The sequence below is a fragment of the Rana temporaria genome, chromosome 1 (genome assembly GCF_905171775.1).
Source record: "Rana temporaria chromosome 1, aRanTem1.1, whole genome shotgun sequence".
NCBI classification, from domain to species: Eukaryota; Metazoa; Chordata; class Amphibia; order Anura; family Ranidae; genus Rana; species Rana temporaria.
In genome coordinates, this window is record NC_053489.1 from 390,505,284 (window position 1) to 390,519,553 (window position 14,270).

General features: G+C 41.9%; 1 protein-coding gene across 2 annotated transcripts in view; it reads right to left on the reverse strand.

The window, feature by feature from the left end:
* Window positions 1-8,525: 8,525 nt before the first annotated feature.
* Window positions 8,526-14,270, reverse strand: part of FZR1 (fizzy and cell division cycle 20 related 1) — a 76,987-nt gene continuing 71,242 nt past the window's right edge. For both annotated transcript variants that reach the window (XM_040322593.1, XM_040322592.1), the window contains exon 14: window positions 8,526-9,493. In XM_040322593.1, the coding sequence (XP_040178527.1) occupies window positions 9,452-9,493 (42 nt within the window). In that variant the 3' untranslated portion in view covers window positions 8,526-9,451. The remainder of the gene's footprint in view (window positions 9,494-14,270) is intronic.

Consider the following 14,270-nt stretch of genomic DNA (forward strand, 5'->3'; position numbering starts at 1 on the left):
CTAATGATGATAAATAGAATCCACCTGTGTGTAATCAAGTCTCCGTATAAATGCACCTGCACTGTGATAGTCTCAGAGGTCCGTTTAAAGCGCAGAGAGCATCATGAAGAACAAGGAACACACCAGGCAGGTCCGAGATACTGTTGTGGAGAAGTTTAAAGCCGGATTTGGATACAAAAAGATTTCCCAAGCTTTAAACCTCCCAAGGAGCACTGTGCAAGCGATAATATTGAAATGGAAGAAGTATCAGACCACTGCAAATCTACGAAGTCCTGGCCGTCCCTCTAAACTTTCAGCTCATACATGGAGAAGACTGATCAGAGATGCAGCCAAGAGGCCCATGATCACTCAGAATGAACTGCAGAGATCTACAGCGGAGGTGGGAGACTCTGTCCATAGGACAACAATCAGTCGTATACTGCACAAATCTGGCCTTTATGGAAGAGTGGCAAGAAGAAAGCCATTAATTAAAGATATCCATAAAAAGTGTTGTTTAAAGTTTGCCACAAGCCACCTGGGAGACACACCAAACATGTGGAAGAAGGTGCTCTGGTCAGATGAAACCAAAATCGAACTTTTTGGCAACAATGCAAAACGTTATGTTTGGCATAAAAGCAACACAGCTCATCAGTCTGAACACACCATCCCCACTGTCAAACATGGTGGTGGCAGCATCATGGTTTGGGCCTGCTTTTCTTCAGCAGGGACAGGGAAGATGGTTAAAACTGATGGGAAGATGGATGGAGCCAAATACAGGACCATTCTAGAAGAAAACCTGATGGAGTCTGCAAACTACCTGAGACTGGGACGGAGATTTGTCTTCCAACAAGACAATGATCCAAAACATAAAGCAAAATCTACAATGGGATGGGTCACAAATAAACATATCCAGGTGTAAGAATGGCCAAGTCAAAGTCCAGACCTGAATCCAATCGAGAATCTGTAGAAAGAACTGAAAACTGCTGTTCACAAACGCTCTCCATCCAACCTCACTGAGCTTGAGCGGTTTTGCAAGGAGGAATGTGCAAAAATTTCAGTCTGTCGATGTGCAAAACTGATAGAGACATACCCCAAGCGACTTACAGCTGTAATCGCAGCAAAAGGTGGCGCTACAAAGTATTAATTTAACCACTTCCCGACCCCCGCATGTACATATACGTCCACAATATGGCACGTACAGGCATATGGGCGTACACGTACGTCCTCGCCTATTAGCGGGTGGGGGGTCCGATCGGGACCCCCCCCGCTACATGCGGAGGTCGGGTCCGCTCGGGAAGCGATCCGGGACCACGGCGCGGCTATTTGTTTATAGCCGCTCCGTCGCGATCGCTCCCCGGAGCTGAAGAACGAGGAGAGCCGTGTGTAAACACGGCTTCCCCGTCCTTCACTATGGCGGCGCATCGATCACGTCATTCCCTTTATAGGGAAGACACGATCGATGACGTCATTCCTACAGCCACACCCCCAAACAGTTGTAAACACATACTAGGTGCACCCTAACTCCTACAGCGCCACCTGTGGTTAACTCCCAAACTGCAACTGTCATTTTCACAATAAAGAATGCAATTTAAATGCATTTTTTGCTGTGAAAATGACAATGGTCCCAAAAATGTGTCAAAATTGTCCGAAGTGTCCGCCATAATGTCGCAGTCACGAAAAAAATTGCTGATCGCCGCCATTAGTAGTAAAAAAAAAATAAAAAATAAAAATGCAATAAAACTATCCCCTATTTTGTAAACACTATAAATTTTGCGCAAACCAATCGATAAACACTTATTGCGATTTTTTTTTACTAAAAATAGGTAGAAGAATACGTATCGGCCTAAACTGAGGAAAAAAAATGTTTTTATATATGTTTTTGGGGGATATTTATTACAGCAAAAAGTAAAAAATATTGCTTTTTTTTCAAAATTGTCGCTCTATTTTTGTTTATAGCGCAAAAACTAAAAGCCGCAGATGTGATCAAATACCACCAAAAGAAAGCTCTATTTGTGGGGAAAAAAGGACGCCAATTTTGTTTGGGAGCCACGTCGCACGACCGCGCAATTGTCTGTTAAAGCGACGCAGTCCCGAACTGTAAAAACACCTTGGGTCTTTAGGCTGCATATTGGTCCGGGGCTTAAGTGGTTAAGGGGGCTGAATAATTTTGCACGCCCAATTTTTTAGTTCTTTATTTGTTAAAAAAAGTTTGAAATATCCAATAAATTTCGTTCCACTTCATGATTGTGTCCCACTTGTTGTTTGTTCTTCAAAAAAAATGAGTTTTATATCTTTATGTTTGAAGCCTGAAATGTGGCAAAAAGTCGCAAAGTTCAAGGGGGCCGAATACTTTCGCAAGGCACTATATATATAATATATATATATATATATATATATATATATATATATATATTTTCATGTGCGGTGCAATTAGGCCTTTTAGACACTGATCTTTTTTAATATGAATTTATACATGTTGATCAAATCTCAGTCAGCATAATCCTCAATAATAACCAAAACTAAAAAAACAAAAAAAAAGAGAAAATGCGCAACTGAACACCAGGGATATTCTGAAGCCCATAAAATTCAAAACAGTGCAGCGCATAATAAAAAGTCCATAATTATAAGTATCACAAAAGGAAAGTCCTAAAGATGATATAGGTGCTTGGAATTCACCCAACGACAACACATCAGTCTTGTGCAAAATGAGCCCGCCACCAACACAGATAGCGCTTCGCTCACCTCCAATAATTTACCTATGTTCTCACAAATAGGTCAAAGAGCGCAGTTTACCCACGCATACGGGGTGATGCAAAATGGGGATGAATACCGGCCAGGACCACGTGTATCAGAAGAAATTGTGGCCGTTGTTTAGCATGCAGACAAGCCCACAATAACCTAAAAAAAAAAAAAATGAAATAATTTTCTTCCACAGTCACTTATAAAAAAAATACAAGTTATAAGATCTTTAGTCATATAACACAGAGGAAGTGGTTTACAGGCTGGAATGTGACTGCGGCCAAGAGTACATAGGCCGCACTAAGAGGTCACTTAGTGTTAGGATTGGGGAACATGTGAGCAATATTAAAAAAAATGGCATAATGTATGCAAACACTTTCGTCACCACCATGGTAAGGATCACAGATGTTTAAAATTCTGGTGTTTTGTTAGGAGATTAAGCCAAAGAAAATTTTTAACATTTTTAAACCAAAGTTCTCCGGCCCCTTGAATGTCAAATTTGGCCTCAATTGTTTTATTTCAGAAAGATGACCATTCGTTTCATATATGTTTTTAATCTTCCTTTATTTCCATGTTTTTTTTTTTTTGTTCATTTTTTTAGGTCCATTTTCAACCACATCAATACTGGGCACTTCCGCCCCCTTCCTTCCCAGAACAATTTTCAGATTTCAATGCTCTCGCACTTTCAATGACAATTGAACGGTCATGCTACACTGTACCCAAATTTTATTTTTATAATTTTGTTCACACAAATAGAGCTTTCTTTTGGTGGTATTTATTAACGACCCCTTTTTTTTTTGCCATCTAACCAGAAAAAGAGCAGTAATTTGAAAAAATAAATAAAAAAAAAGGAATTGAATGTTGTCATAAATTCAAGCCAAAATGTAATCTGCTACATGTCTTTGGTAAAAAAAAAATCCTGTATAATAAATGGTTCATGTGATCAAGGACAGATGTACGCACATGATCATTGGGACATATGAATTTACTGTTACATATGTGGGGGACGGGTGTTTTTACTGTGTGGGGACATTGTGTGTTTAAACTAGGCTGGTGATCAGTGTGTAAAAAGCTGTAACAAACAGCTCATACTCACTGATCACCAGCCGGCTGCAGCGATCCGCTTTCCTCTGACTAACTTCTGTGTGAGGAGAGCCGATCGTCTAGCAACCAGCTCTGTATTTACATCACATGACAGCTGTGATTAGACACGGCCGTCATGTGATCGGGAGGGCCAATCACAGAGCCCTCCTGCCAATCTGAGATGCACCGTGTCCGGGTGACACGAGTACATCGGGATTGCGCCGATGCATGGCGCTCGCGAACCCCCTCCTTCTGAGGGACGTTCCTGAACGTCCACTCAGAAGGAGAGAGCGCCCACCCGGCCATATATGTACAGTGGCCGATTGGGATGTGGTTAATGTCCTGTTTGATGGTTAATGTGTGGAAAATACAAATTTGTATCATATTAGATATGTCTTTTTGTGTCCGATGGCCATGAGTGAAGAGTTTTTCAAAAGAAAGTCTTTGAAAAAAAGTTTTTTTTAAGGCCGTCTAAAAAGAGGGATCTTTTAGCCTATATTGGTTTTCTCTGTTAACCACTTCCCGACCGCCGTACGACTATATACGGCGGCACTTTAAAGATGGATGTCTCGGTAACGGCAGCAGCTGCTGCCACAACCGAGATATCCATCTTTAGTGCGAGCGGTCCTGTAAAAGATAACTGTGGTCTCCGCAGCGAGATCACCGTTATCGGCGGCGGGAGAGGGCCGTCGGAGCTGTCGGTAGCGGCGGAGGCGATCGGGTCCTTCAGCCTGCTGTGTGGGGATGCGAGTGAGGGCAAGATGGCCCCCCTAGAATAGCAGGGCGGAAGTGACGTCAAAACGTCAGTCCCGCTCATGCGTCTTAAAGGCACATTTTTTTGTTGTCATTTTTTCAAATGACAACATTTCCATTTTTTTTTTTTTTTGGCATTTGAGTCGAAATAAGAGATCTGAGGTCTTTTTGACCCCAGATCTCATATTTAAGAGGACCTGTCATGCTTTTTTTCTATTACAAGGGATGTTTACATTCCTTGTAATAGGAATAAAAGTGATCAATTTTTTTTTGTCCAGTGTAAAAAATAATAATAAAAAAAAAAAAAAATTATAAAAAAAAAATTAAAGCACCCCGTCCCGACGAGCTCGCGCGCAGAAGCGAACGCATACGTGAGTAGCGTCCGCATATGAAAACAGTGTTCCAACAACACAAGTGAGGTATCGCTGCGATCGTTAGAGCGAGAGCAATAATTATAGCCCTGGATCTACGCTGTAGCTCAAAAAATGCAACCTATAGAATTTTTTTTAACGTCGCCTATCGAGATTTATAAGGGTAAAAGTTTGACGCCATGCCACGAGCGGGCGCAATTTTTAAGAGTGACATGTTGGGTATCATTTTACTCGGCGCAACATTATCTTTCACAATATATAAAAAAATTGGGCCAAATTTATTGCGGTCTTATTTTTTAATTCCAAAAAGTGATTTTTTTTCCCAAAAAAAGTGCGCTTGTAAGACCGCTGCACAAATATGGTGTGACAAAAAGTATTGCAATAATCGCCATTTTATTCTCTAGGGCAGGGGTGTCAAACTGGCGGCCCTCCAGCTGTTGCAAAACTACAAGTCCCATGAGGCATTGCAAGGCTAACAGTTACAAGCATGACTCCCACAGGCAGAGGCATGATGGGACTTGTAGTTTCGGAAAAGCTGGAGGGCCTCCAGTTTGACACCCCTGCTCTAGGGTGTTAGAAAAAAATATATATAATGTTTGGGGGTTTTAAGTAATTTTCAAGCAAAAAAAAACGTTTTAGTCTTGTAAACTCCAAATCTGAAAAACACCCAAGGTACTGAAGTGGTTAATTGGTGTCACAGCTGTGCTGACACCATGTGTGTAGTTATTTTTTAAATACTCACGACCCCCTTCCTCTTCTGTGGTGTACTGTTTTGGTTCCGGTTTCTGGGACCACAGTGATTGCGAGCCGCACAAACGCTGGTCGAGTAGCTCCATCGTTCCCTACTCTTTTCTATAAATATCTGGATGACGCTTGTGGCCCTGGCTTCACGGCGAAGTCCTGTAGGACATAACGCGCACGAGGGGAGGAGCCACATTCCGCTGACATCACCCACTGCCATCGGATTCTCCTTTTGTTACACAAGCTGATAGGTGGCTCTATTCATGCTTTATGCTTTACCCAAGACTCCATTTTCCCCAACTACGGCTTCCACCTGTCCATCTTGCCCAGTGCTATACCTGGATGTGCTATTCGTGCAGTTTCTGAAACAATGGACTTCTTCCTCCCTAACAATAAACTTTTACAGGAAACTATGTCCAAGACCCAGGAATATAATAATAAAAAAAAAATGTTAGACAGAAAGAAGCGAGGAGAAGTTGTTCTGGAACCTAGCAACCAGGTATGGTTATCCACAGCCAATTTAAAAATGGCCCGTCCTTCCAGGAAACTGGGCCCTAGATTCATGGGGCCTTTTTCTGTAAAGAGGAAGATCAATGTTGTGACCTATGAACTTGACTTACCTGACTCTCTGAAGGTCCACCCAGTCTTCCATGTGACGCTGCTGAAGCCTTTTGTTCCTAACCCCTTTGCTGGCCGAACTACCGGTCCACCAGAACCCATAATAGTCAACAAGAATTTGAGGTGGAGTCTATCTTGGACTGTAGGAGGAGGTACAGCCAGATCCAATACTTAATAAAATGGAAGGGGTATGGACCGGAAGACAAATTCCTGGGAATCTGAAGATGGTATACATGCCGAAGAGCTTATGCAGGCTTTCAGAAGATCCCATGCTACAAGACTGGCCCAACTGGGAATCCGGAGACTGCCCATAAGGGGGGGGGGGGGCACTGTCGGAGAGATTCCCATGTTGGACACACTGTTGGCTGCCCTGGTGTGTGTGTCTGTGTGTGGGCAGGTGCGTGCGTGCGTGCGGCACCAATCTGCTTAAACTGTGATCTGCAGCTCCCTGTGACCCTTGCTTCCGTTACCTGTCTGAACACTTGTCTCCTGCTTACACGGCCTGCCTATTGGATTATCCTTGCTCTCCGCCTGCACCTGACCTTGGCTTGCCTTGACCTTGAACCTGCCTGCTGCCGTTCCTGCCTGTACCCGACCATCCCGCTCTGCTGCTGCTCAGTATCATCTGCCTGTGTTCCTGTTTACTGTCCAGCCGGACACCTTCTCCTCTGCACCTGGATCCAGAGCCGCATCTCCTGCAACTACCCGCCAGGCTCTCATACCACTCCGCACTCCCGTTCCTCCTGTCCGTGCTACCAGGGGCAGCAAAACGGACACGCAAGAGAGACCTTCCTCTGCTCCATTGGGCTCTCCAGTCTGGTACGTACAAGTCTGACAGCAAATCAGGAAAAGCCAAAGATGAAAAGGAAAAAACTGCAGACAACAGGAAAAAATTATTCATCGCTCCCACAAAAGGAAACAAGATGAAGCCAAGGGGAGGAAAAACAAGCACAAACCTGTGTGAGGGGAAAAAAAAAAAAAAAAGGCAGCACTAACCAGCACCAGGATTTAGCTCAGGTGTGCAGAGAAACACATGCAGCATAAACACCAGCTAAGGTGTGCAGAGAAAAACATGCAGTATGGATTTCCAGCAACCAAACCACTAGCTTGGGTGTGCAGCAGAGACTACAGCAACCAAACCACCAGCACAGGTAAACCACATGAGGTTCTGATGTCTCTAGTTAGAGAACTGCTCAGCCCCAAAAGACCACCAGAAGGGGGGCTGAGTTGGGAGAGGCTGAACCCAGACAGACTCCAACTCAGTCAGCAGGTGGGAATTCTACACAACATCACAGTCTTGAGGACAAAAAAGGAGAATGGATGGTGTTGCTCTAGTTTTCCTTTTGTAGATTCAAACAGGTCCTGTGAGTGTATATATGGGCAGAGCTGTATCACATGTATGCTGCCATGTTGGCGTCAGGAAAGACATTGCTTCTTTTTAAAGCATTTGTAAGATCTCATCTTGAACATGCACTTCAGTATTGGGGACTTGTTCACAAGGATGCTGTGGAATGATGAAGAGTGCAAAGAAGAATAGCAAAGTTAGGGGTGTGAAAGACCTCAGCTTTGTGGAAATAATGGGAAAAAAAAAAAAATGTATTCACCCTTGAGGAGGTAATCGAAGGGCAATGCGATCACCTTGTATAAATTTACACTTGACCAATACGGAACAATAAGTTGACGGTTGTTAATTTAGGTCACCACGTAGTGAAAGTTTAGCACACAAATGAACACAGCAGTCACATTTTGACATGTGGGATTTTTTTTTTTTTTCTTTAAAAAAAAATACCGTAACATTTTTTCACCTTTTGGCGAGAACAGAGGATTCCAATCTCAGTACAGACGCAACATTCTCAACACATATTTTCTTAAAATGTAATGTTCAGCCAAAACATCCTGTTTTTAATAGAGTGGGTAAGAGTCAGAACCCTAACCAGATTTCTACGGTTTTGCTTGGCTTCATTAAAGACCCTTTCCCCTTACTTTCTGTCCTGGAGACAATAGTTCCACCAAATAGAAATGGTAGATTTTTAACAGTAACACAGACAAAGATAAGCTTTTATTTTAGTAGGGGAAGGCTAGAACCCCCATCAGCACTTTTGTTTTTTCTTTAAAACATTAACATTCTTTTTTTTTTACTTTTATCAGTGTCTGTTGCAGATTTTCACTCCTGTCTGGTAAAACGCTTGTCACCAGAGCAGACAGACAATGAGGTAAAAGGCGCACAAATAGAGCACTGGATGGAAGTAAAAACCAGAGAAAATTCACTTTATCAAAACCTGAGCATTATAGGCTGGTCACACACATTTTAACCTGTACCCTCCTCATGCACTTAAGGACATAAAAGAAAGATTTAAGAGGGGCAATGAAATTAAGTGCTTCGTTTCAGCGATTCCATGTTTTCCATCCCAACAATGCCTCGGTTGTGCAAAACATTGCAAAAAAAAAAAAAGGGACGACAACGGCAGGCAACTTTTCTGAATGATCCCAAACAGAACGTTAAATTAACATTAAAATACAGAGCATCAACCATAAAAAGAAATAGAAATGCATAGAATTAAACATTTTGTAACAATGAGAAAAAACAAACGTTCATTTAAACATTCACACAAACCCCTATACTATCCCCACCCACCCGCCATTCCTCAGTATGAGCACTACCAAAATATTCACAAAATAAAAATCTAGGGTGAGAATATGCTGTACTACTGAAGTACTTATAGTGTGTGAATTCCATTGCATGCAAACAAGACAAATCAGTATGGGTATTTTTCATCTATACACAACAGAGCATGGTCCCAATACTTTTTGGCATGATGGTGTCTGCTTTAACTTACGGTCAGCTTAAAAAAAAAAAAAAATGGCAATTAATTTTTTCAAGATGTTAATCCAAAAGAAGACATATGCAAGGCTTTCTATATGCAGATTTAAATACATCACTACAGAAATCATTAGGGTTGTTTTTATATCCTCCTTCAGTATATAGGAAAGTGTTTTTTTTTAACCACCCCTTGAATAAGGTATAGATATAATGCAGTGTATTTTTCCTCAACTTTATTTCTCTGGTGTTGAAGCTCAGCTCTGCACAGTAACCAGTCTCTTTTCTTGCTTGGAACACAGCACTGAATTTGGAAACCAGTGGCTGAGAACACTGATGGAAGGATAGTTTATCGTATCCTAGTAAACAAATTGAGAACGGAGACAGATTCCTAAGAGAAAACACAACAAAAAAAAAAAATGCAATTCAATGTTAGTACATCTTGGTCATTTAACACGATTAAGCATATTCAAGCAAATAACAGATCAGAATAATAACTAGAAAATGCATGGTAATGCTGAATTGCTAAGACCACACCAAAGCCATTCACCATAACCACTACACTATTTTTTAGGACATACAAGCAGTGTTCCTTCAGTACTTATAAAGCCTCTTTGATCATTATTTCCCACACCTAATGAGTGAGAGAACCCTTCAAACAAGCCTTAATAAATCCACAACAGTACATGCTATCGAAACCGCGACTTCACCGTTAGAGACACAGGGCCTTTGTGAACGTATTATGTTGATAAACTTAAAAATGTGTACATGTCAACGATTTAAAAAAAAAAAAAAAAAGTTTGTTGTGCGTTTCGCTGGGAAATGTGAAGAATTTTATACAGGACAGTCAATGGAAGAAAGTGTAGAACTCTTGTCATTTGGAAGCGCAATCAGCCAAAAGTAAAAGGCGAATCACAAAACTGAGCACATTGCCTGAAACTAGACAAAAATACCTACATTGTGATGTATAAATTGTGTATGACAAGTAGATCTTGTGGACGTGAGAGCAATTTATAGAGAAAGAACAAATAATTTTTTTAAAGGGGTGGTTCACCCTAAAAACGACTTTTTTTTATTACACTGGCCCCCCACATTACAATACGATTAAGACTATTAGTTTTTTTTTGATGCTGTACATACCTTTGTACAGCATATTCACCCGTGGCTTCCGGGTTGCGAGTCCCGCGGGAGTGGGCGTTCCTAACATGTCTGTGATTGACATTTTGACCAAAAACGAGCTCCCCCCGTCACGTAAGCCGCGTCACGGTTGGCGACAGGAGCCGAACGGCGAGTCCGCGCTATACTGCGCATGCGCATCACCGTTCGGCTCCTTTCGCCAATCGTGACGCGGCTTACGCGACGGGGGGGAGCTAGTTTTTGGTCAAAACGTCAATCACAGACATGTTAGGAACGCCCACTCCCGCGGGACTCGCAAGCCGGAAGCCACGGGTGAATATGCTGTACAAAGGTATGTACAGCATCAAAAAAAAATAATAATAGCCTTAATCGTATTGTAATGTGGGGGGCCAGTGTAATAATAAAAAAGTAGTTTTTAGGGTAAACCACCCCTTTAAGCTCTGTGCCGTAGCTGTGACATCACCCACTCTAAGCAGCCCCATAGACACTCTGTTAAATCGATAACATTTCCTAAAAAGATCACTAAAAACGTACACAGCTTTTTCACAAAAACTGTAAAAGATATCAAACTGAAAAGATATAGCCGGATAGCGGAATATTTTTGTGAACATTTTAAAGTTTGTTTGGCGTCTGTAGGTGAAAGTATGAAGGAGCTGAAACTTTTGGGAGACTAGGAAGATTTTAAGGATTTGAAGCATGCTCTCTTTGACTTCAATGTTAAAAAAAAAAGCTTAATATTTTAAAAAGTATAAATCGTAGAAAAAAAGTTGAAGAAGTCACATTAGCTGAACATTTTAAAAAAGTTGAATGGTCTTAATAGCTGAAAGTATGCAGAAGTTACGCAGAGCCAAAAAACGTACAAAGAAATTTTTTAATTAAAGCGGATGTGCCATGGGAAAATATTAAAAGCCAGCAGCTACAAATACTGCAGCTGCTGACTTTTAATATTAGGACACTTACCTGTCCTGGAGTCCAGCACCGTCCGCAGCAGAGGACGAGCGATCGCTCGTCACCCTGCTGCTCCACCCGCCATCCACGCTGAGGGAACCAGGAAGTGAAGCGCTGCGGCTTCACTGCCCGGTTCCCTACGGCGCATGCGCGAGTCGCGCCCGCCGATTGGCTCCCGCTGTGTGCACCGGAGGGGGGGGGAGGGTTCCGATCAGCGGGACTCCACTTAGGGTGGAGAACCGCTTTAAGAATAATATAAAACGAATAACAATACTGGGAATGCTATCGAGCATTCCCACGAATAAAAAACAAATAACAATACTGGGAATGTTATTGAGCATTCCCACAAAATATGTATCTTAAAATGACTGACTGCACATATCTGCAGCCTAACCCACCCCCTTCCACAATGCATGTTTGAATGTCAAGCCATTCTGCTCTGCCAAAACTCCAGCACATACCTACAGTGTCAAAGACGAACACATTCTACTATTCATTAAAGCCGAGTTCTACCCATAAATGGAACTTCCGCTGATCCTATACCTCCCCCCTCCGGTGCCACATTTGTTACCTTTCTGGGGAGGAGCAGATACTGGTCAAATCCAGGTATCTGCTCCCACTTCCATAATGTCTGACCCCCCCGCTGCCTTCAGGGAGGCACACAGGTCCCAGAAGACAGCAGGGACCATTCAGAAAAGCACAGTAGAAAACAGGCCGTTTCCCTTAGTAATGATGCCGGTGCCTGCACCCGGAACCGAGGGATGGGTCGGCTTTGGGTGTGGACATTGTGGGCTCCCAGAACAGGTAAGTGTCCTATTTAAAGTTAGCAGCTGCAGTATTTGTAGCTGCTGACTTTTTTTTTTTTTTTACCCAGGCCAAACTCCGCTTTAACGCACCCATTATAGTAAAGGGTCAATTAAATGGCAATGGAGGCAGAAGGGTTCAGGTCAAGCTTTAACATTTATATGAACTGCTAAAGCTCTGTCTGATAAAACAGCCTAGTATTTGAAAATAGTAGGGGGAACTGCAGGCTGCTGCAGTTTTATATAGAAATCTAATTATACCGAATAGCAGCATTTTGCTTACTTTACAGTGGAGATCGAAAGTTTGGGCACCCCAGGTAAAAAATTTGTATTAATGTGCATAACGAAGCCAAGGACAGATGGAAAAATCTCCAAAAGGCATCAAATTACAGATAAGACATTCTTATAATACGTCAAAAAAAGTTAGATTTTATTTCCATCATTTACACTTTCAAAATTACAGAAAACAAAAAAAATGGCGTCTGCAAAAGTTTGGGCACCCTGCAGAGTAAATATCTTGTACTGCCCCCTTTGGCAAGTATCGCAGCTTGTAAATGCTTTTTGTAGCCAGCCAAGAGTCTTTCAATTCTTGTTTGAGGTATCTTTGCCCATTCTTCCTTACAAAAGTCTTCCAGTTCTTTGAGATCTCTGTTCCGTCTGTCACGCACTGCTCTTTTAAGGTCTATCCATAGATTTTCAATTATGTTGAGGTCAGGAGACTGTGAAGGCCATGGCAAAACCTTCAGTTTACGCCTCTTGATGTAATCCCCTGTGGATTTTTAGGTGTGTTTAGGATCATTATCCATTTGTAGAAGCCATCCTCTCTTTAACTTCAGCTTTTTCACAGATGGCATCAAGTTACCATCCAAAATTTGCTGAAATTTTATTGAATCCATTTTTCCTTCTACTCGTGAAATGTTCCCTGTGCCACTGGCTGCAATACAACCCCAAAGCATGATTGATCCACCCCCATGCTGAACAGTTGGACAGAGGTTCTTTTCATTAAATTCTGTGCCCTTTCTTCTCCAAACGTACCTTTGCTCATTCCGGCCAAAAAGTTCTTTCTGGAGGGATCGTGCAGTCAAACGTGGGTTTTGAATTGCTTTTCTCACAATGCTGCAAGCTATTCTGTCTAATATTTTTCTTGGTCTTCCAGATCTTGCTTTAACTTCCACTGTTCCCGATGACTGCCATTTCTTAATTACATCCTGAACAGAGGATATTGACATCTGAAAACGCTTTGCCATCTTCTTATAGCCTTCTCCAGCTTTGTGAGCGTCAACTATTTTCAGTTTTCTAGACAACTGCTTAGAAGAACCCATGGTGCTGATTGTTAGGGCAAGGTCAGATGAGTCTGGGCATTTAAAACCTTTGAGATTGACATCACCTGGTCTTCCCAGATGATGATTGAGAACAATCCATTAAACTGGCAGGTCTCAGCTTTGTAAAGGGGGCAGCGCATGCTATAAATTCTGCAGGGTGCCAAAACTTTTGCAGACGCCATTTTTATGTTTTCTATAATTTTGAAAGTGTAAATGATGGAAATAAAATCCAACTTTTTTTGACATATTATAAGAATGTCTAATCTGTAATTTGATGCCTTGGAGATTTTTCCATCTTTCCTTGGCTTCATTATGCACATTAATACAAATTTTTACCTGGGGTACCCAAACTTTCGATCCCCACTGTAAATGTGACAGTGTCACTTTAAATACGCCATCTTAAAAGATGTTGTAAACCTGTCATGAAGTGTGAACAAAGCACATATCTGCAGTGTTTACTTATCTCTTCCACAAAGCTCTAGCTTTTTTTTCTCTCTGGTGCTTCCTTCCTCTGTTATCAGTATGTGTCACTTCTAAGTTTACTTACATGAGATAAAATTGTGGCAAGGAGGGAGCTCAGCACAGAGCTCGTCTATTCACAACACAGCTCTTTATTCTTTTTTTTTATTTTATTTATACATCAGGGAAACGGGTCAACAAGAACCACCACAACAATTCAATCAATTGCAGTAAGACAGCTACATGTAATAACAATGTACAGTACACACGGGCTTATATTTCCCGAGGCTCCGCAGCCGCGGGGCGCATTTCCCCACAAACTTGCGTAGCCACCGGACATCAACAATCTGGTTCAATCCCAACACATATTCCCACTTAATGTGATGTGTCCCATACGTAGCATTCAAGGTGTGCTGCTATAACCCCGTGGGCCCCGCCTCCCTTCTTTTTCAAGTAGTATGAAAGGAGAAGAATAAAAGAAAGGAGAAAAAAGTATAGA